General features: G+C 29.0%; 1 protein-coding gene across 3 annotated transcripts in view; it reads left to right on the forward strand.

Moving 5' to 3' along the window:
* Window positions 1-24038, forward strand: part of LOC129913209 (protein tramtrack, beta isoform) — a 38409-nt gene that overhangs the window by 11329 nt on the left and 3042 nt on the right. Inside the window, exons 1-7 of one of the 3 annotated variants that reach the window (XM_055991767.1) lie at window positions 8586-8908; window positions 8984-9448; window positions 9767-9871; window positions 12800-12893; window positions 14303-14715; window positions 16657-16939; window positions 17003-17691. In XM_055991767.1, the coding sequence (XP_055847742.1) occupies window positions 8771-8908; window positions 8984-9448; window positions 9767-9871; window positions 12800-12893; window positions 14303-14715; window positions 16657-16939; window positions 17003-17424 (1920 nt within the window). In that variant the 5' untranslated portion in view covers window positions 8586-8770 and the 3' untranslated portion in view covers window positions 17425-17691. Of the gene's footprint in view, window positions 1-1368; window positions 1797-8585; window positions 8909-8983; window positions 9449-9766; window positions 9872-12799; window positions 12894-14302; window positions 14716-16656; window positions 16940-17002; window positions 17692-22147; window positions 23589-24038 lie in introns of those variants that run through there. The other 2 variants (XM_055991766.1, XM_055991765.1) reach the window with 2 other exon arrangements.

Consider the following 24038-nt stretch of genomic DNA (forward strand, 5'->3'; position numbering starts at 1 on the left):
AATCTCTACAAATACAAAATACATATATTCTCATTCTCTCAGTTTGTTTATTCTATTTTCTATGGATGGACATAATACGCGGAGGATTTTTAAACAAGGAGAAAAGATAAATCCCCTTTCGCCGCGAGTCATGTGTAAAAGGTATTGCCAGCATGTAGGTATTTTGTTGAAAGAAAAAAATATTTTTTATCTGTCTACAAAAACTTAAAGTTTGAATACTTATATTTGAATGTCTTATTTCCGACATTTAATTGACTTAAATTTTTAAGTTGAACACTTTTGTTTTATTTTTTTTATAAGTGTGTAAAATAGCGTTTTTTGAAGTTGGTAGGTACCTACCTAGTCAAATCATGAATAAATGAAAACTATAATCTAGTACTGAACCTTCCTATCCACTCGGGTAAAAGTATTATTAGTATTAGTAGTATTAAATAGTACTAGAGCAAAATCCTTTGAATTTGATAAAGAATTACCTAGTCGCGTTCCTATGGAGGTTCTAGAATGCTAATGAGTAGAAGATTAAAAGATAGATAGAAATTTGTACTTGGTTTAACTAGATTTCTACTCTTGCGTAGTCTAACATTTCCAAAAGACTATTATGAGTAGGTATATGAAAATTTTGATCTAGTACTACCATCTTCACATGTTTTTTTTGCGGGAATAGAACAGCGACTAAAGTTGTCAGATTACACTAGACATTCGAGATCCAGCTTTTCTGTTTGTTAATCAACTCTAAAATTTTGCAAAGTTTTGACACTCGAAGTGAACTTAAGTTTAAGCGAAATGCTTGCTTTTTAAACAAAATTGCATAGTGCATTCGCTCCATTTCTCATATCCAATATCTATAGTGTCAGATTTACGATTTCATTATGCATTTAAGCACTGTCAACAATACGCTTAATATTTTGTTGTATAAGATGTTAAGATACTGTAATAAACTGAAACAAAATAATTTATTCCTCATATCTGGCAACATTAACGTTACTCGTCCTATTTTACTTTAGAGCTTTTGTTCTCTCACCTCACCCTAAAAAAAAGAGCTTACTTTCTCCACACTCCAACACACTTGGATCACTCATTATAAATATGTATAAGTAAGAGAATAATTTCAAATCCGGTTTTGTTACAGTATTCGTTTTGGGGATATTCTAAACGAATAGAGAAGAAGAGTGTATCTTTTGCGAGTGAGAAGAGGGGAGCCATCATCGCACTGTAACCTAACCATTATCATTCACTCACTAATACCACAATACAATAAAAAAAAAAAATGATCAAGGGGCTGAAAAATATAAACTTGTATTAGTTTATTAGTTTGTTTCGTAAAAAGAGTGGAGAGTAATCGTATATATAGACTATAGAGTAAGGTATAGCTTTTTTTCAACTATGGTGGCAGCAGCCATCAGAGCTCCAAAGCCCATTAGGTTTGGGGAGTTAGATTCCTTATTTCAATTTCCATTTTGTATTCTCGTGTTGCTCGTTTTTTTTTTTTTTGTACTTGTCCCCCCCTCCTCCTTTTACTCCTCCTTCTCCTCTCTTTGGCTCATAGTTTTGTGTTGGAGCCTTCCTTCTCCACCACAATATATAGTCACTCTATAAAACCCGTGTAGTGTAGAATTTTGTTCTACGAAGTTTTTGCGATCACAAGTGATCTATACTTTGGCCTTACTAGGACGTGTCGTGTCGTGTGTGTAGATGGACGACGAACGACGGCGATGGAAGTGTAAAATAAAAAAACAAAATGGAGTAGAATTTTTTTTTTCTAAAAAAAAATAGGGGAGCAAATAAAAAAATAAATGGTGATTATTATTTTTTTATGAATAGTTTTTTTTTTGAATACTCGTTATTTTAAAGAATTGTTATGTGTCCAACAAAAAAATAGGGGTGCAAGTGTTTCACATTAAAATGAAAAAAAAATTAAAATAAAAAAGGGCGTATCCTATAGAATAAAAAAAAAAAAGTCCCCAAGAGGAGATAAAGTCAAATTTGATGATCTGGCAATTTAAAAAAAAAAAATTCCTTTCCCACGGGGGGTAATTTTTCTCTTCTATTCTGTTGAATATTTTAATTATCATTTCCAATTCAAAGTGATCATGCAAAACTGTAGTGTGAAAAAAAAAATTCTCGAACTTACAATTTTATCAGTCATAGGTTCCTCTTCCAAGGAATATTGTGTAATTGTTTCTTTCTTTCTTTTTTTTTTTTTTCTTTACTTTTTTTTCGCCTTAAATCCTATCAGACACGTCCGTCTTCTTATTCGTTTCGTATAGTGTACAGTGTTTCTGTGTACCCCTACTTACAAAAAAAAAAAAACGTTTGTTTGTGTTTCTTTTTTTTTTTGTCGTGCAAAGTGGATTTTATTTTTCTTCTCCGTATTTTTTGTAGCTAGTGTGTGTGTAAAATGTCCCCGATAAGAGGGCATTAAAAAAAAAATACAACAACACAACAGGGTATAAAAGTATACTTTTATAGGAGCAACAACATCAACAATTTAGTGTCCATAAGGGAGAGGGAGCAAAAATAAATGATTTAACAAACAAAAAATCCATTTTACGCTTTTTTTTTTTTTTTTTTGTTTTGTTTTGGGGGGAGAGATGATGATGGGATATGTACACTCTTACCTACTATACTTGCTCTGAGCACCACTGATCTCTCGCTTATATTGTTTTCTCGTTATGTAGAAACACTATCTTTATATTTATATACAGGGTGTCCCAAAAGTAATGGATCAAACGAAATATGGTGATAGGCCAACTTTAGGGCTCTCAGAATTTGGTAACTTGTTCTTCCCAAATCCTTACGGTTTTCGATTTAATGCAGTTTTTGTGAAATTTCGAAAAATCCCGACTTGGCAACAGTATTTTGCTTCCTCTGCCCATAATTGATTTTTGTTTTTTACAATTCTTTCACTAAAACATTGCCTAATAATAAGAAATAACTAATTAATCAAAATATTTTTTATTTCATATGCCATTTTGCTGCAAATTAATTAACAGTTCCATGTTTTATAAAAACTCAATTTCTTACTTTTATTTCAGAGCATCATCCCGAAAAAAATTTGTATGGTGTGACACTAGTTAATTATTTTAAAAACTTGCCGTGTTAATGCAGTTTTCAAAAATGTATAAAAGTCTCCAAAGTTGAAATTAGAACGAAAGATATTACAATTTGAATGCAACAAAACAGGGCTTTTCAGAGAAAAATAACAAAGAAAAATAAACACATTTTCTCGACTGTTGTTTGTTTATTTATTTTTGAATAAAAGCCTCGATTTTTGTTTGTAATTTTGCTCTGAAAACCCCTGTTTTGTTGCATTCAAATTGTAATATCTTTCGTTCTAATTTCAACTTTGGAGACTTTTATACATTTTTGAAAACTGCATTAACACGGCAAGTTTTTAAAATAATTAACTAGTGTCACACCATACAAATTTTTTTCGGGATGATGCTCTGAAATTAAAGTAAGAAATTGAGTTTTTATAAAACATGGAACTGTTAATTAATTTGCAGCAAAATGGCATATGAAATAAAAAATATTTTGATTAATTAGTTATTTCTTATTATTAGGCAATGTTTTAGTGAAAGAATTGTAAAAAACAAAAATCAATTATGGGCAGAGGAAGCAAAATACTGTTGCCAAGTCGGGATTTTTCAAAATTTCACAAAAACTGCATTAAATCGAAAACCGTAAGGATTTGGGAAGAACAAGTTACCAAATTCTGAGAGCCCTAAAGTTGGCCTATCAGCATATTTCATTTGATCCATTACTTTTGGGACACCCTGTATATGGTGTATTTCATACATACATACCTATGAAGGAGGAATTTTCGTTGGCACGATCACCATCAGTAGAATACAACGAGGGAAAGGATCGTTCGTTGGTCGCCACCGTCTGAATTTTCTATCCTCTTCTGCCTTTGATTTTTCCATCTCTTTCACTTTGGGGTGCGCGATGTCACGATGTGTAGAAATTAAATTGAACAAAAAAAAAAAAAAAAAAATACTTAACCACTAAATTGTTGTTTTTGTCGTTTCCGTTTTCCTTTTAGCACACCCTTCTCGTTGTCGTCGTCATCATTGTGGCTTTCTTCTCCTTTCTTTCTTTATTGGTTTTTTTTTTTTTTTTTTTTGTAATTCTCATTTTGTTCTCTTATCTCTGTGCTTTCGACTTAAAAGGAATTTCGTTTCATGAAAGTCCTAAAATAAATATAAATGTTTTTTCCTCTTCCTAATTTTAAAAGGAAATGGAAATTCAAAGAAAATAGGTATAAAGTTTAAAAATAAAAATGAATTTCCTTCTATGAAGGGAGAAATCCCCAAAGTTTGTGTTTTACCCCAGGTGGGTACGATAGCATACGAGTATAGAATTTTCTATATAAATTTGTCATTTGATCCCTAATATCTACCACGCACCGCAAAGATACAAAAAAAATGATAGATCAAAAGTCATAAGAGAAGAATAAAGTGTGGGTATTTTTTTATGACTGGGTAGATGAACCTACTTAGAATTTTCCCTCCTCCCAGGAACGAGTTTCAGGGTTTTTTTTGTCTACGCTCAGTAATTTTTTTTTTTTTTTGGTTTGATGTGGAACGTGGGAGGCTTCTTTCCTAACAAAAAAACATCTTGAGCGAGGGTGGTTGTTTAGTGTTTACAAGTTTCTCTTTCGTAATTTCAAGACCCCAAATAAGTAGGTAGATATACATACATACATACTGTAGGTATATATTGCGATTTTGTGTGGGTGTTAAGAGTTTATGTTGTACTGTACACCACTCTCGAGTTTACCAGTTGTTCATTTGTATAATATGAATACGTAGGTACTAAAAATGTTAATTGTATTCTTATAATTTATATCTGTATTTGATAATAGTATTTGTATGATGCTTAAAATATATATTTTAAAGTTGTTTCTTATTGAGAAGAGCTTTTTGTTCTCTTAATCTACTATACCTACTCTATTTTGATCAAATGCTCTTTCTTTGAATTGATATTGATGTTTAAGGGTTGCCAGTTGGAGGTTTTATTTGCTTTTGTACATAATCTCACCTACAACTAGAATTACTTAAAGAGTGAAGGCCTTCAAAGCACTTCTTACATTCCTTTTTAAGAATGATTTAAGTCTATATTAAGTAGATTAAAGTGAATAAGTGATATTTATTATCTTCTTTAATCCTTTAATAGCAATTTAGTTGCTCTAAAAATATCTTTTCAAATACTTCTTTATTCCTTCTTCGAAAGTAAAGGCTTCTTCAAAGCGAAAAAAAAGCTTTCAAACGAACTTGTTACTTTGTTAAACACAACATTTAGTATACAAATGATACGAATAACACCTTTTTAACAAGATGTTATGATCTTTTGAATAAATGAAAAAAAAACTCGAATTTAAGAAATACCAAATAGAGAAGTAGAAGATAATCCACCACTTGAAAGGAATACAATATAAAGATGGAATAAAGATTAAGTAAAGAAGTTAAAAATTTCATACCCAAATTGTACTTTTTTGTGCTTTTATCAGTTAAAACCAGCGAAAATGTTTCGCGTGTGTTTAGTTAATCTGGCAACTCTAAATGATCTTAGCAAGTTAATTTTGTCTCTCTTTTTTTCGTCACTCCCCCTACTTCCTACCCACCTTTTACAGAGATCAACATAAGGCATGAGTTTAATATACAATTGCATTTTCCAATGAATAAGTTACTTCTACGCGTATAAAATTGCTTTTTACTAGTAAAGTGTTCATTGCGACATTTTTTTTTTTTTTTTTGTTTTAAGTTCTTATGATGAGAATCACAACAACTACAGCTAAAAACTGCAACTAGAGTTTGATTTTATTTATTAAAAATACAGCCAAGCAATTGATGATATTTGTTTCTACCACCTGTTGGTATTTTTTTTTCTCATAATGGGTTTTTTGTTTTTGTTTAGTCAAATCTTTGAGAAAAGGAGAAAACAAAAAAAAAAAAACGTGAGAGGAGAAAAATCAATTAATTATTAAATAATTGTTATTGTTAAAAATGCTAATAGGTTAGGGGGAAATTTTTTGTTTTGTTTTGATGTTGTTGTTTTTTTTTTTTTTCTTGTGAAAATTGTACAAATTTATTGAAAATGTATAATTTTTAAGAGTAGCCTAGATTGTTTTGGTTACCACCAAAAAAAAAATGATAACAAACAATAATAATAATTATTTTAAGATAAGAAAAAGTCGGGAAGTTACTTATCAAATTAGTCTAAGAGTTTGATATTAACTTTTGTAGGCAGCATGCAAAGGTCAAGGTAATCTATTATTTAATCATAAGAGTAATTCCTGGGCCCTATTTCACCAACTACAAGTTACAAGCACAAATTTGTAACTTGTAGATCACAAGTACAAATTTGTACAATGGAATTCTGTTTCACAAAGTACAAATAAGTAATTCACAAATTTGTGATTATCGAGAAAAAAATTACAACTAACTTTTGAAAACCACAAGTTTGTAGAATTACCGTTTCACCAAATATATTTTTTTCTTGTAAGCAACAAGTTTATCTCACAAACTTGTAAAGCTCTTTAAAGTCTAAGCGGTGACCGTTGAGTTACTTAACTCGTAACGACAGAGTTTAAAATTGGTTTCAAATGAAAACTAAGTTGATATTGAATATGAAAAAATAGGATTGCCATTTTTAAAACTTAAGCAACCTTATTTTAAACGAAAAATTGTCAAATAACTAATACTGTCATATCTTAGTAGTTAAATCAAATAAGTTTTTAAATGCCAAACAAAATTGTTAATATATATTAAGATTTTTGTATTGCTGGATTATTTTTATATTTATTATTTTATAATGACATCCATGGATTTATAGAAGTAGAAGGGTAAAATAATAAAATTGTAAAGAGTGAGGAAAATTAATAAAATAATTTAATTATTTATTAATTAATTTACTTAAGAGGCAGGTTATAGCGATCAGGAAAATTTTTTAAACAGATATTTTGTGATGTTATCATTCGATTTGAAACACAAATGCAATACCAATTTTTAAAGCATTTGTTTTCCATTACAAATTCAAAAAAAAAAAAAAATATTTATAACAAATAAAAAAAATATGCATTAAAAAAAATGTAATTGCAACTGCAAAATATATAAATTTTTTTTTGTTAATGCAATTTTTTTTTCACTATGAAATTTTTTTACTTGCAATAAATGATTTTTTTTTTAATCTCAAATGTATTTTTACAACCTTGAATAATAATAATAATATATAGCTTTTATTAAAATAATAATAATGGCCTTCGGCATAAAGCAATTTTAAACACTTTAATCACGCTAAATACAGTTTTTACAAACTTGTAACAAAAATGACATACGTCTTGACTCTTGTAGAAAATTTTCACAAATAAATACAAACTTGTAACTTTTTTTTTTTGGTGAAACAGAAACCCACAAGAAACTTGAAAGCTCACAAATTTGTTAATTGTAAAATACAAGTTTCGGTGAAACAGAAAATGGATTTTTTCACAAATTTAAAATTGTAGATTACAAGTACAATTTTGTGATCACAAGAAACTGGTGAAACAGAATTTCTCGATTTTTTCACAAATATTGTGAAAATTACTTGTTATTACAAATTTGTAAGTTGGTGAAATAGGGCCCTGGTTAAAAAAAAAGTCGGTAAAAATTAGTTCTCACCAATGTATCTTAGCCAATATTATGTAGTTAGGAAGTAAATGACTAAAAAAAATACTTAGCTATAATCAATCTTAAAAATGATTTTAAATCAACAGATGTCCTCTCTTTGTTCATTTGTACGTATTAAAGAGGGATATGTTTGTATGTCTTACAACAGGCATAGATTTAGTATATATCTAGTTAGTATAGTTATAGTTCAATTCAAAAGTAAGTTGTATCATTTATAGAATGTTTATAGTAGGTATGTGTTGATGGGAGAGAAATTCGAACTTGTTTCAGCGATAGGCGGATATTGATGACTTCCATACTTGGGATACAAAGCGAGGGTCGTCAATAGTATAGACGACAAGCACGTAGTCACGATATAGGATAGTTAATTTTCAGCATGAGTTGGCTTCTGTAAAACCTTAATGCAAACAAAAAATTGAATTAAAATATTTTCTAAACAAATTTTTCCTGGTCATTTAGAACTATTTATAGAGTTAGTTCGGGTAATGTTGAGTAGGCGGGTAATGTGGACCCCTTTCATAACTCAGTATATTGAAAAAGAGTACAATAGCCGTTTTATGGTAGGAATTATGCAAGATCAAGATAAAATTATGAAAATAGTCCAATAAAATTATATATATTATTTTAAAAGATATAAATGATAACAAAAAAGGTATTCCATAATACCCGATTTCACTATTTTTCGAAGACTAGAAGAAATTATTTTATTCTTTTTGTTCGTTGCAAAAATTAGTATAATGTCTGAAATGAGTAAATATTTTTAATATTCTAGGTATCTAGGTAGGTACTTACTTGTCTGTCTCTCTTTTTTTTTATATTATTTAATAATATCATTAACTTTTTAAATTAAAAATATTTACATATTAATCTATTAAATCTCTAACCATATTTTTTTCTTCTTATTTTTTTTTTCAGAAACAATAAAAAAAAAACTATTAATTTAAAGTAGTTTTGTAACGTGAAAGCAATAAGTTTAAAATATAAACATTTTTACAACAAACAAAAGAACTATTATATTTTTACAATAAGTGAAAATTTAGTTGAAAATTAAAAAAAAAAAAAATTAAAAACATTAAACAAAAAGTTCAAGGCAATTCAAAATGGCATCCCAAAGATTCTGCTTAAGATGGAATAACCATCAAAGCAACCTTCTATCAGTTTTCGATCAACTGTTACACGCTGAAACCTTCACCGATGTCACGCTGGCCGTGGAAGGACAATACCTGAAAGCTCATAAGGTAAACATTTAAAAAACAATTTTTTAGTATTCAAAATCATGCATAATTTAAAATTATATTTTATTTCTTCTTTAGATGGTCTTATCAGCTTGTAGTCCATATTTTAATGCACTCTTTGTCAATCATCCAGAAAAACATCCTATTGTTATATTAAAAGATGTTCCCTACTCAGATATGAAAAGTTTACTTGACTTTATGTATCGCGGTGAAGTATCAGTTGATCAGGAACGTCTAACAGCGTTTTTACGCGTTGCCGAGAGTCTTCGAATTAAAGGTCTGACAGAAGTTAATGATGATAAGCCGGGTGGGGCGGCGCCAACACCGCCACCACCACAATTGCATCGAATTCAACCATATTTGGTGCAACAGAGGAATAAAGCACAGAATATGTTAAACATAAATGACAATCAGCAATCATTACTGGGTACTGCGTTATCATCAATGCCAAAGAGAAAACGCGGCCGGCCTCGAAAATTATCGGGCAGCTCGAATGGCACTGGGAATGATTTTGATGAATACGATAGGGATGGTATGATGCATGTAAGTGATTTTAATATTTTTTTTTTTTTTTTTAATCTTACAAGTAAAATTCTTTAATAGTTAGTAGACTTTGTACCACATTTACTTTTATCGAATCCATAAATCTACATAAATATTCGTATTAGAAAACGAAACGATTTTTTTTTCGTTTGCGAATTAATATTTTTTGTTTCGCCTCAGCGGAATACTTGATTTGAGAAAAACTTCCATTTGTAGTTTTCGACAATAGTGTTATTCTCTTAAAAAATATATCAAAACTTAGCTTTTGTCATGCATTTACTATTTTTAACTAAAATAACTTTTCTTCTGCTTTTAAAGGATTCACCAAAACATGAAGTCAAAATGTCTGGTGATGGTTATTCAGGCAATGAAGGCTCCGACGAAAATCAACGTGAATCCTGCGATAATGATCAGGATGCAAACGTAAGTATTTTTTTTTTTTTTTTGTATTTATAAGATCGTGTAAATTTTAATTTGTTTTTCTTGGAGACTGATCATATTGACCATGTTACAAAAAATTTGTCGACTTTCAGTTACGTTAAGCGAATTTAGGTTTTGTACTTACAAATCTAGTCTTGTTTGGTAGTTTATAGACCCAAGAACGCTGAAATTCGATCAAATGAGATATTCAAATTAAAAGTAACCAAAGGAGTTATAAACGGTCATAATCCAAAAAATATTGTACAACTACATATGTACATATGTATATTTCAAATTGATTATTTTATTTATTTCTAAGATATTTTGCTTTCCACTCATAAAAAAAGTTTTAAGCTTCCTAACTAATTAAGTGCAGAAAAAGTTTAGAACAGACATATTTAGTTACTATTTCTGAATTAAGATTCTCATTTGAAATTTTTGACCGGTATGTTTGTACATATGTATTGGTGAAAATGTCTAAGGCAGAATATGTATATTAGGCTGGGTCACAAATGTATGGAGAATTTTTTTTTGCTGATTTTTTTACGGGCACAGTGATGAAAAGGTGCCAAATTGTAAATAGAACAATAATATAAAGTTTGGTTATAATCAGACTTTTTCTTCTGCCTCCGGTTGCCCAGCCAAGTTCTCTATGAACTTTGGTCCTACACTCTTAGGAAACAACTCAAGCCGCTTTCGAACCATTCTAAATTTTGTTTCAATAATGTCAAACATTTCTAACTCGTTTTATTTGTTAACATAGTCCAAATCAAGCTCCTCAAAAACTTTCAGCTACGTAGGATTAGTAGTTTCTGAGAAAAAGGCTTTCAAAAATCGCAAAAAGAGTAGCTGATTTACTCACTCACATACTAACTAACAAATGATAAAAATTATGGCAAACTTCTAGATTTCATAGAAACTTGTTATGGTCATGGATCTTGAAGTACATACAAAGAAAAAAAGTCGAAAAATTGAGATTTTACATTCAGGGGGCGTGGTAACCGCCCATTTTGGTAAAATTAATATCAATTATTAAAAAGTATACTTCTGAATACCCTAAAATCTTGAAACTTGGTAAAATTGTAGTTAATGCAAAGGAAACATATTCAAACTTCAGATTTTCTGCCTTGAAGGCTAACTCCCCTTAAAAATAATAAAAAAAAACTTATAATGTTTCATAAATTAATTAACAAGTCTTAGAAAAATGTAGTTTTGGTTTTTTTTTTAATTTCTCAAAAACGACAAAACATTTTTGCATCCGGTTTTCTGTTTTTGCTTGAAAACAAATTGAATTTTGAAAACTTAAATAGTACTTAATCACATACAATTTTGAAAAAAAATTAGTTCGCAAATTTAAACATTTTTTTTCAAAATTTTGATTTTGAAAATTAATTTTTCAAAAACTGTTTTATAAAACAGCTTTATTTGAAAGCAAAATAAAAAAGAGATTTTGGGCTCAACAAAAAGGTATAACATGTTGTTGTAGGTATAACGGTTGATTTTCAATAATATTTTTTCCTAATTAAATCATTTTTTTAGAAAATTGCCCCTCTTGGCTAAACGGGGGCGAATATTAAACCCCTCCAAAACGATTTTTTTCTTGTCCCGACCCTTGAATTAGCTTGTATAAGAAATGAGATAATAATAAATTAAGCAAAGCATGTGTGGTTTTTAAGCAAAAATCTGCTTTTTCAAAAATGAAACCACAATCCGGAGGCACTTAGGCTTAAAATAATGAAATGAAATTTTACTTATAAGCTAACCGAACCATTTAGCACCTTTTAATCGCTGAGCCTTTTTGAAAATCAAAAAAATTGTATTTTGACCCACCCTAATGTATATTCTAACTATTGCATACTTTTTACTACGTCTACAAATATATATGTATGTATATGATTTGCGTTTTAAAATTGTGTTCGGCATGTGCTTATATATTTCCAAAACGATGAAAGCAAAACTCAAAGCATTTTGTAAATGAAATGGGAAAACAAAACAATATAAAACATTGAATGATAAAAATAGCACCTCATTAACCTATTTTTCAAAAATTCAACTTCAACAAGTATTGTAGTACATACAATAATTTCGTCTCTAAGTCGAACTTCTTCTTAGTTGAATTTCCTTCTAATTCGATTTTTTTCACCATTTTCAATGAAAACGTCTGAAGAAAAAAGATTATATTAATTCCTCTAACTCGAATTTCCCTTTAACTTGTACCAATTTTTTGTGTCCCGTCTAAATTCGACTTAGAGGGAGTCGACTGTATATGTATGTATAAATTTCTATATAAAATCAGTAAATACAGTGGAGAAGGCTCCTAGTGGGGCTATCGGCAAATTATAGGTATAAAAATTTCATATATCATGTCAAAATGAATGTGTTTTTAGCTGTAGAAAAAGAAATTCACAAAATCTCGAATCATGAAGATGTGGCGTTGGTGGAGTTACATATTACCGTTTGCTTAAAGTTTTTTTTCTCTCCTATATTAATTAACTAAATTATTTGTTCGTTATCAATAAACAAAATTATAACTGGTAGGGGCACAACAAAGTCTGCCGGGTCATTTTATAATCAGTTCAATGTTCGACTAAAAATCCAGATAACAACAACAAATTCCAAATGTAAGTTCAAATGGTGTTGAACCCTGTCATTATTTAGAACTGTATTGGTAATTGGTTGTGCTTAGTCTATATCAGTTGACTTAAAAAAATACAAAAGTTCTAAAGTAAAAGACATTTTAGATTATTCACCAACAACTATATAAAATTTAAGAATTGAGAGTTTCATTGGATTTCAGAATGAATGAATCCTTGAATGAAACTAAACGACGTTAAAATTTATATGAACACAATTTGATTTATGATAAGATTTTTAAATATACATGTAAATCTATCTCTATCCAACTAAAATATATTTTTTTACAATTAATAGGACTGCACAGATTCCCGAGATGGTAGAACAAAAAAATCACGTAAATCACAGTCCAAAGACAGAATAAATAATGACAATGATAATAGTACTTCCGGTAAGTCTTAATATTTTTTTTTTTTTTTTTGCACCTTTATAAAAATGTATTACTGTAATAAAGTATGTTAGCTTTATTTTAAATTTAAGTAAAACCCGAAGTATGCAATTTAAAGAAGAAGAAAAAAATAATAATAAACTGTTTATTTCTAAGTAAAAAGAATAAATTATTAAAAAAAAAAAATCACAAAATCGTTGCCTTCATTTAATAGTTAATTTCATTACACCTCCTTTATACACCTGCAATAAAAAATTATATAAAAAAAAAATTAAATTAAATTTCGTGTCGAATAAGAAATTAATGTATCAATAGTTTTCATGCAGTTCTTAACATTCACTTCATGAACAAAAAAAAAATTAACAGCATTCAATTTGTGAATCACTATATGCACCAAAATATTTAACCTTAAAAAATTAAAAAAGACATCAAAACTCATCTCAAAATAACACAATTTACCGTAGGTTAATTTTTTTAGAACAATTTTGAAAACAAAATACAAAAAAACATCTATCGGAAAAGCTAAAAGGGATTTTGTGCGTTTAATCTTTATCTCTCTCTCTGTCTTTCTTTGTCTCTCTTTCTAAAAAAATATATATGAATAAATATTTTTGAAAAAGAAAGAAAAAAAAACACAAAACTTAAGTACATTCTTCAAAAGTGCTGTGATATAATGTAATAAAAAATAACTGTGGCCTGCGTCATCGTGTTAATTAATTTTTTTTTTTTATAAATTTCGCGAGTTCTAACTTTTTTCCGTCGGCAGGTGAGTGTTCCCCCAATTATATTCAGCAATTCAGCAAATTTAAAGGTGTTGCGTTTTTTTTTACCTTGTTTTCTTTCTTTTTTTTTTGTTTCTATTAAAACGAATTAAGTAAATTTTGTATTATCCTATATTTTTTTAATTAAAAAAAAAAAAGAATATGATACATTTATAAAATATGAAAGAAAATAGAAATTGAAAAAAAAAAAAACGTTACTCTTTTTTATTTAATCGGGACGAGCATAGGGATTTTTGGCCGACGTGAAAAATGTGTGCTTCATTCAATATAAATACCAAATCCAATTTAAGTTACTTAGGTTTCACCAAAAATTAAATATTTTTTTTTTCTATTCTCAGTTCAAAAATTACTATGCAATCTTACAAAAATAAAAAAAGCAAGAAAACATTTTTTGTATCGAAAGAGAAGAATTTCTGTGTTGTATATGTGTAAAGAAAAACAAAAATAAAATGGCTTTAAAATCCCTATAGCTTTTCCGATAAATTGCTTAATATAATTTTATTTTATATACATTACATAATGCCAAAAACTGGAAATAATGAATAAAATTTAATTTTTCATTCTCTCTTCCCTCCTCCTCCAAAAAAAAAACAACCTTTTTCTCCATTCTATTCCCTATTATTATTTTAGATCCCAACGATAGTGATTGCGATGATCAAATGGATGCATCATTTATGGAACCACAACTAATGCTTGATGAATATGATGAACCTGTTGAGTTCAAATATGATCCATCAAGCTCACCTAACTCACAAGAAGCCACCTCCGCCGAATCTGTTGCTCATAATAATCAGCAACAACAGCAACAAGCATTGTTGCTGGCACAACAAAAACATCAGCAACAGATGGCAGTGGCGGCAGCAGCTGCAGCTGCTGTAGCAAAGGGTGCAGCTTTAATAGGTCCTGGTTCAGTGCCCGGTACTGTGACAATACTTAATACAATGGGCGCTATACCAAAACTAACGCCTATTGTCAAATCAAAACCAAAGCTGTCAAAACGTCCAAAATTAAAACAGAATGGTTTGAGTCAACCGGATGTAAAGGTATGTTTAGGGTTTGTAGTGATGGGTGTATTTCTTCGCTTGTATGGGAAATAAGTAAATTAAAAGAATAAATATGTACCTAATGTTTACTTTTAAACTTCATTATAAAATATAAATAATAAATAATTCGGTTAAATGCAATTGCATTTAATTTAACATAAAAGAGCTTAATTTAAAACTTAATGAAGCTAGATAATGTACAAATCTTGCACTTGAACTTATGGACAGAAGTTGTGTCTCTCGCCCTATTCCGAATTCCATTCGTATCGGATATTTGCTACGAATCCTGAAAAAACTGTTACAGAATCCGTTTGTAATCACAATTTGTATGAAGTATTTTACTACGAATGGATTACGTGATTTTTTTTTTCGACATTTCTAAAAAATTTCCGATACGAATGGAATTCGTGATAATTCCATTTCATTTTTGTCTCAAATTCAAAGTGTAGGTATATTTAAATTGCTCTTGCATCAACTGAGTTCTGGTATCACCCTTCATCAGTGGCGTAGATAGGGGGGGGATCAGGGGGATATATCCCCCCCCATTGATTGGGATCGATAATTGTACAACATAACTAGAAATGAACAAATAAGTTAAAGAAACACACTCTGAAAAAAAAACGCTATGGATTTCGAGTTTTTGATTAGCTTAAAGGTTATAAATATGGTTTAGATACCAACTCTCGTTGCCATTAAGTCGGAGTTTCAAAGAGTGAATTTTGACTTGGTCCAAGCTTTGGATCTCGCCAAAGATTTAAGAGATCAACTAAAAATTAAACGGGCAGAAGGCGATTCATTTTCGAAAGTGTTTGTAGGTTCCAAAAAAAATAACTGAAGTCCTTGACATAGGCTTCAAACATAAGAGAATAGTGAAGCGACAAAAGAATCGTTCGATATTTTCGGTTCAAAGTACAGAAAAGAATATTTCCGTGTTACTGTTTTCAACCTTTTCTCGATTTCTAAATAATGGGCCTTGAAGAAAAATTTAGAAACCATGAAAACATACTAGAAAGGATTTTGGTTCTTTCCAAGAATTCTTCGTCTGAAATAGACAAAGCAGCTAAAGAATTTAATGAAACTGTTGAGTTTTACCAAACATTTGGCTGCAGGATAATGTTCTATTCTTCCACCGAGAAAACAAGACCACGTAAAATAGAACAAAAACAATAAGATTTCCTTATGGTTTTCATCCAAGAAGGAAATATTATTTTAACAATCGGGTTTTCCTTATTGTTTTAAAATATGCACTTGTAGGGTCTTGCCAAGAAAAAAAAATACGATCATGTCGGTGATCGAACTGAAGACCTTAACTCTCTAGTCGCACATCTGCCACCTATACCAACTCACTATAGAAATATTGGTCACAATTTTTGTGCTAGTGCCAAGTTGAAAAATTTGAAATTATGAAATTTTTACTAAATTTCAAAAAGATTTTCTCCATGAAAATAATATTTAATAATTAATTGCTGATTTTAATAAGGTTTCTTCATAAAACAGTTCAATAAGAAAATCTGTTAGTTTTTAGGTGGTCCTGGTCATATTTTTCTCTGTGTGAAGAATTAAAAACTCAGAAAAGATATTTTATCAGAAGGAATAATACTTCCTCTATGAACTCATTGAAAGCCCTCGATAGCAGCCCCGAAGAAAGTTTTCCTAGTACCCATATATATTTTATTAAAGATATAAGTTACACTGCTGGTTTCAACGTCAACCACCGAAAGAACTTTCTCCAATTTAAAGAGAATAAAAACAATACGAAGAAACATTATTAAAACTTTAAAAAAATTTGCGAACTAAATCCATCCCCCCCCTTAGCGAAAAGCTATCTACGCCACTGCCCTTCATAGCCCAATTACGAAAATCTGTTCGGCGTTCAACCATACATGCGACTAAATAACCATTTAATCAAAATAAAACCATTTTAATGCTTCTTTCTTTTAGCCCCTTAACAACAATGACTTCATCGACATGTTCGCCAGCAATTTCATACCTGGAAACACAGCCCCCGGGAAACTAAAAGCAACCCTTACCATTGCCGCCAACACACAGATGTCAGGGACGACGCCAGGTGGCGCTAACAACAACAATTCTAGCAATCTTAGCGTGAAGGCACCCTCAGGTAATACTGGCAGTGGCAACACTGTCAGCCTTACCAAGATGAAAGGATCTGGTGGCAGCGTTGGAGTGGGTGGCGGTGGTGATTCAATGGGATCGGGAAATAATAGTAATGATAGCATTAAAGTTGAATCACAAATTACAAGTAATCGAACCGCTAAATATGTTATAGATGACTCGGAAGGATCTGTCAGGGATTTTTGTACCAAAGAGGGTGAACACACCTACCGATGCAAAGTATGCTCCCGTGTCTACACTCACATTAGTAATTTCTGTCGGCATTATGTGACGTCGCACAAGCGAAATGTCAAAGTTTATCCGTGTCCGTTTTGTTTCAAAGAGTTCACGCGAAAAGACAATATGACAGCGCACGTTAAGATTATTCATAAAATTGAAAATCCAACGTCCGCCCTTGTTGCGTCGCCAGCTACACCAGGCGGCGGAACTGCAATGAACAACTCCTCCTCATACTCATCATCTGCATCACCATCAGCTGTGACATGTACATCGGAGCCAACAACGCAGACAGATTTACTAAACCAAACACCTGTAACAACAAAAACAACAGCTGTAACCGTACCACCAACACATTAAATAAAAATTAAAACTAAAAACAAAACAAATTTTATATATATAAACAACAACAAAAAATGTTAATCTTTTTTTATTTCTGAGATAATGAAATGCTTGTATTTTTTATAAAATTCGCCTCTATTGCATAAACAATCGTCACACACTAGAGAAACGATTTAAAAAAAAAAAAAGCAATTTATTTATCTCATTACCTTATAAAGGCTTCCAAAATATTCCAAAATTTTTTTAAGTAAATTAATTAACAAACAACAAAAAAAAATAATACATTTTTTTAGTTATAGTTAATTGTAGTTATAAATATTATTATTATATAAAATTATATATTTCATAGAATAATGTTCTATCAAAAACAAAAAAAAAAAAATGTTGACTTTTTTGAAATAAAAACTGTAAAAAAAAAAACAAAAGCTCCGATAAAATCGGCCATAAAATTTCTCTTTTTTTTAATTAATATATAAATAATATTTAATGTTGTTACCTGTTTATTTTTATTTAAAAAACAAAAAACCACTTGTCTTTTTAACTTAAAATTTTGATTTCTTAAATTTAATTGCAAAGCATATTTAAAATTAAATATTTGGAATACAAAAAAATTTAAGTAATCTTTTTTTATTTGTTATGAGAAAATGTCCGTTGTGCAATTTTTTTTTTTTTAGTTTTTTTTTTCTTTAGGGTTTCCTTATCCTGAAATGTTTCTTAAAAACACATTAATAAACAAAATACAAATGTTATTTTGTGCAATTGTAAAAATTAAAAAAAAAAACTAATTTGTAATCTTTTTTATGTTGTTAATTATTAATTTATTATTTCATTTTATTTTTTATTTTGTTTCTTCTTAAAAAAAAAATATTATATATAGTTAGGAATATTAATGCAAAGAAAACAAAAAAAGTAAACAAATAATACATTGAATAACTTTTTTTTTTTAAATTAGAAGTAAAACAAAAAAAAAACTTGTTAAGTAGTGTTATAAATAACATTAAAAAATATATAATTTATAAAGTAAGGATATATTTTATATATGGATATATATGTATAGTATATATATCGGAGGCTTAAAATTTCGCCAAAGAAAAAATTACAGTAATTAATAAAAGAAAACAAAATAACAATAAAATATAATAATTTAATCAAAACATTATGCAAACTAATTTCATAATAACAAAATCGAAATGAAACACAAAAGTGAGCTTATTTACAATCAAAATTTGAAATTTCAAATGAACAAAGTGCTCTTATTTACAAAAATTCAAAACAGTTCAACAATTTTCTTCATAAATGAAACGAAAGTGTATTCACAAAGAGGCCTTATAAAAGTAGCTGTTGTTCGTTGGTATATTTTTATTTACAAAAAGATTGTTATTGCAATAAAGCGCCTTTTAAATGTTATTTCATTTCTTTTTTTTTTTTCTTAATTTCTGTAAAGAATTTTCACACCATTTTGGGTCACTGTTAAAAATAAATTTGTTGATAAATTAAAATTTGAAACACTATTTAAATGCGATAAGGTATTATATATATTTCAGAATTGCACAGACTTTATTTAATCAATTTCTTTCAGTTAGACTGTTTAAAAGTTTAAATTTATTCCCAAATCATTACATATTACATATTTTTTTAAATTATGAGTTAGCTATAAGTCAAAACTCGATTGTTGAATATATTGCAAATGAAATAGACTTCAGTCGCAACAGAAAAATTCAATTCGTTCATTTTCAAAAATGTAAATATGCGATGATAAGCAACAAAATTTGCTATTCGACATGTTTTTTTTTCGATTCACGAGATTGGCTTTTCGTAAAGAAAATCACCTTTCTTTGCAAGAATGCAAAACGTTAAAACTGCTCTTTTTTCTATAATTTGTTCACATATAATTTTTGCCGCAATATAAATTAATCTTATTTGAGACCTTAAAGTTGATCATATTTAAGAACCAGCATGTTGCTTGTTTTAATAATGATAATGATTAATGACAATCGCAGTGAATCTCTATTTTGATTTTAAACTTGCAAAAATGAAGTACCCCGTAGGTAAATAGTTAGTAAAATCGAACCATTTTTTTAGGGGTACTGTCTCTTGCGAAGAATTTTCGAAGTCTCTGAGAGTATCATAATCATGAAAAATGCATCTCACCTTAACCATTGAGACTCGGCAGAAGATTGTAGGTACCTTAAATGCTACCAAATTTATTTAGAGGTGCATGTCACTAAGTCTTACCACTTCATAGGGTTTTCGTCTCAGAAATTTATTATAAAATAAATTGACAGAAATTTTAACAGTTCGCTTAACCGTCTAAAACTAATGTTAATTTAATTTCGTCACAGAATAATATACAAAATTTATTAAAATGCTCATTTCTTGTGTGCGTATCTTAAAAAAAAAAAAAAACTTGAAACACTGTGATTCTTGCTTCTTCTTTTCTACGATTTCGAATGGGATCATAACTCCTACATAACTACTTCATCTTTAGGTTCTACATGTGTAGTTCTTACTAAAACAATTAAGTTATCTTAAAATATATAGTTTCCATTTACGACCCATATACATATAACTTTACACTTTCGATTTAATTTAAAATTTTGTAATACTGAAATTTTATATTTCTTATCGCAGAAAATAGTGTTTTTCCTAAAATATTTTTTTTTTTTTCGAATACTGTAACAGCAATTAGAGTGTTTTATATACACACTGATAAATTTGCATACTAATTTTTGTATAGTGGTAGCTAGTGCAATTTTAGCTTTTAGTTATTTTCATTTATCCTTTAAGTAACGTTTTATGTCCCTTAACTCCGAATTGTCCACTCTTTTTCACACACTCAAATTATTTATTTAATATATGTATGTATACTTAAAATTTCGGCTTAAAATTTTCATTGAAAAAAAAATATGTTTACATTTAATAAAAAAAAAAATATTAATTCCGTTAAATTTTACTAATTTAATTTCATTACATCAACCATAAAATAAAACAAGAAACTGAAACAATAATAAATAAATAATGTATTGTAAAATAGAGGAAAAAAAAATATAAATGTGTTATTAGCATTTTAAAAACAAAACATTAAAATAAATCAAATGAAAAATAAACTATTTTCTTATTTTCTAAGGGATGTTTATTGTTAAGTTATATATATTTATATAACTATAAATATACATATATATACATATATACCTACCTATAATTTCGTATGTTAGTTAGAAATTTAATCATAAAACAACTTTTTAATTTAATTAAATCAATAAACTAATTTAATATAAATATATATATAAAATAAAAATTATACATATTGAATAATAATTCCTAATAGAAGCACCTACACATTATTAATATAATAAATATTTTATTTTATTATTTTCTTTGTTTTTTTAGTTAATTGGATTTTCTTCTTATTATTTTTTTTTTTTCTTAATTTTATTTGTACCTATTTGTTTTTATTATTTTTCTTTTAATTTACCTGTATTGCAATATTTAAATTTGTATATGTATTTTTAATAATTATTATTATAAAACTATTTTTTTTTTTTTGTGTTGGATGGTTTTTAACTGTAAGGAGTAAACAATAAAAAAAAATATAATTTAAAAAATAAAAAAAAAAAACAAAATTTTTAAGTGCAAAGTAAACACCGACACACTCGTGTTTTTTTTTTTTTTATTAAATTATAGATTTATTTTAAATTTTATAAATAAATTTTAGATTGGAGACCGAAATTCAAACTCTTTTTTAGGATTAGAACTAAAATTTTTAAAAATTGTTTTATTGCACGCATTTAATGTGTACACGTACAAAAAAAAAGTTGATAAAGTGGAAGTTATAACAACAACAAAAAAAAATTAATATTATTTAACAAAATTTGTTTTGTCTTTATATATTACATATAGAAGGAAAAAAAATTTAATAGTGTGTAATTTAAAGGTGTTTTCTTTTGGAATCTATTCCTTTATCTTTTTTCTATACACAATTAAAAAAAAAAACAAAAAAAACAAACAAAAATATAATAAACAAAAATTCAAAAAAACAATACATGATTTTGTTTTAATATATTTTATTGTATACTTTAATGATATTTTTATGACGGATTCTTTTATCTGAATAGCTTGTATTTGTATTACTTCGGTCGTTGCTGGTTTGGGACATCTTTTAAACACCAAAACCGCAAATTCAAAAGAGAAAGTGATGGGAAAACCACCAGTTTTAGATATCAAATATCAGTAAATAAATAAATAAATGATATTAAGAAAAAAAAAAATGCTAACATGAATTCGAAGTTTTAAAACAGATATTTTACATTCTTCATTTCAAATAAATTTTTTTCCGAAATAATTTTTAAATGAATTTTCGAACGTGAATAACTTTTCGCCCGAAATTTAAAATAAAGGAAAAGCGAAATTGATTTTTTCCCGGTTGGAGTGAAACTCGCAATAGGGCTCTCGCTTTATTCAAATGTTTAACTGATTATTTACTAACCATCACCAAAATAAAAATTCGAAGTGAGTATAGAACCAAAATGATTTCAAAATGTGTTAATCCTCGAGAATGCATCCATTACTTTAAAGTACAAGGAGGATTAAACAAAATTTCAGAAAAAAAAAATCCCAGTGGACTTAAATTTTAAATTGCATACAAAAACCAATATAATGTATAGTTATTTAATATTTATAAATTTTCTAATGAAATTAACTTATTTTATTTTTGCTAATGAAAAGTTTTAATTTCTTTCAGTTCACCTCAATAACTCTCCCGAGTTGTCACAAAGACTGTTTGGTGTTAACAAACCACCACCACCACCGACCCCCATGGCACCAACATCATCTGCCTCATCATCATTATTACCAGTAACTTCTACAGCACAAACTATTCAAACAACAGCAGCCACTCATACACCAACTCAACAAGTCTCAAACTCAACTCAAATTATACAAATATCATCAGCAACAGCAGCTAATAATCAGCATAAACAAACTGCACTCGGCTCAGCACTAACTCAAGTTCCAGAAATACTCGATCCTGCCACTCATTTGCCAACAGCACTAGGACTTAAAATTCGTGTCCATCCAGTTGCTCAACAACAACAACAACAACAACAGCAATCTAATCAACAACAACTTAATAGTAACAAATCAGTTTCATCAATGCTTCAACAGCAATTGCGTAATGATTCTCTCTCGAACAACAACAACAATAACAAAAATATTAACTCATGTCAAACTGTCGAGAAGAAAAGCAATAATCAAGCATCTGAAAGGCGACAATCATCTAACGATTCCAACACCATTCAGCCACCTTCATCCAATAATCTCCACCATCAATTCCTGCTACATATGGCCACTAATCCAATTGTTAAAACCGAATACTTGATCAACAACGAGATAAACAACGATGAGAATGTGATGCCAATAGAGGTATCATCATCACCAAACTCAAATTCTAATGCTCAAAACGATAAGTCTGAAACTGAAGGTGCTACACCAACGATAATTGATCTTGTCCCCTCGCCTACAAATGCTAATGAGCCTGATGCACATCAGCATCAGCTTGAGGAATCACCTCCAGTGACGCCACGAAATCCGCGTCCCGTTCAACGACGACGAATTCGCCGTAAAGCACAATCCTCAATCGACGACCAAGCCGAACATCTAACAGAAATGTCTGTTAGAGGTTTGGATCTGTTTCGGTATGCAAGCATTACCGAAGGTGTTTACCAGTGTACTGAATGTGCCAAGGAAAATGTGCAAAAGACCTTTAAAAACAAATACAGTTTCCAGAGGCATGCTTTCCTCTATCATGAAGGCAAACATCGAAAAGTCTTTCCATGTCCTGTTTGTGGCAAAGAATTCTCTCGTCCGGACAAAATGAAAAATCACATGAAAATGACCCACGAAGGTTTTGTACCAAAAGATGTTGGCTATCATCCACTTAATTATTTAATTACTGCTGCTGCAGCTGGAGAAATTCAACATTTATTCCATCAAATTGATCAGAATAATCCTGAAATTAATTCAGGAGAATCGACAACACCAGTTCAACATCCTCCAACACAGCAGTCTTTGATTAAAATGAAAAACGAAATTCATACTATTCATGAAGCATCGCCGTCACCACCTCCTCCTCCTCATATGGGTTCCCACGAGGCAAATATTATTGCCGCCCAAGAAGAAGTCAAGTAAGCATCTTTTTTGATGTTCTTAAACAAGCAAACAAAAAAATTATATTTCACCTCAAATGCATATATACATTTTTTATAAATATATTTATACCTATATTTTATATTCTAATTCCGTCCTGGCAGTAAAAAATAAAAACGTTAGAACAGTATTTAAAAACAACAAAAAAAAATAAACAAACAAAATGTTATAAAAGAAATGTATATTACATTTCTTGTATTACATTATAATTGTAACGACTGCCTTTAGCTTTAAATAAAAAAAAAAAACTTAAAAAAAAATCACGTACCTACATTTGGACGTACAAAAAAACATTTTCCAAACTCCCAATGAAAACTCAATGTTTGAGTTTAAAATAATTTTTTTTATATAATATGCCTTTAATATTTCTATTAATTAGATATAAGTTTAGTACATGTATTATCCTATTTTTTAATAATAATTATTTA

The sequence above is a fragment of the Episyrphus balteatus genome, chromosome 3 (genome assembly GCF_945859705.1).
Source record: "Episyrphus balteatus chromosome 3, idEpiBalt1.1, whole genome shotgun sequence".
Lineage (NCBI taxonomy): Eukaryota > Metazoa > Arthropoda > Insecta > Diptera > Syrphidae > Episyrphus > Episyrphus balteatus.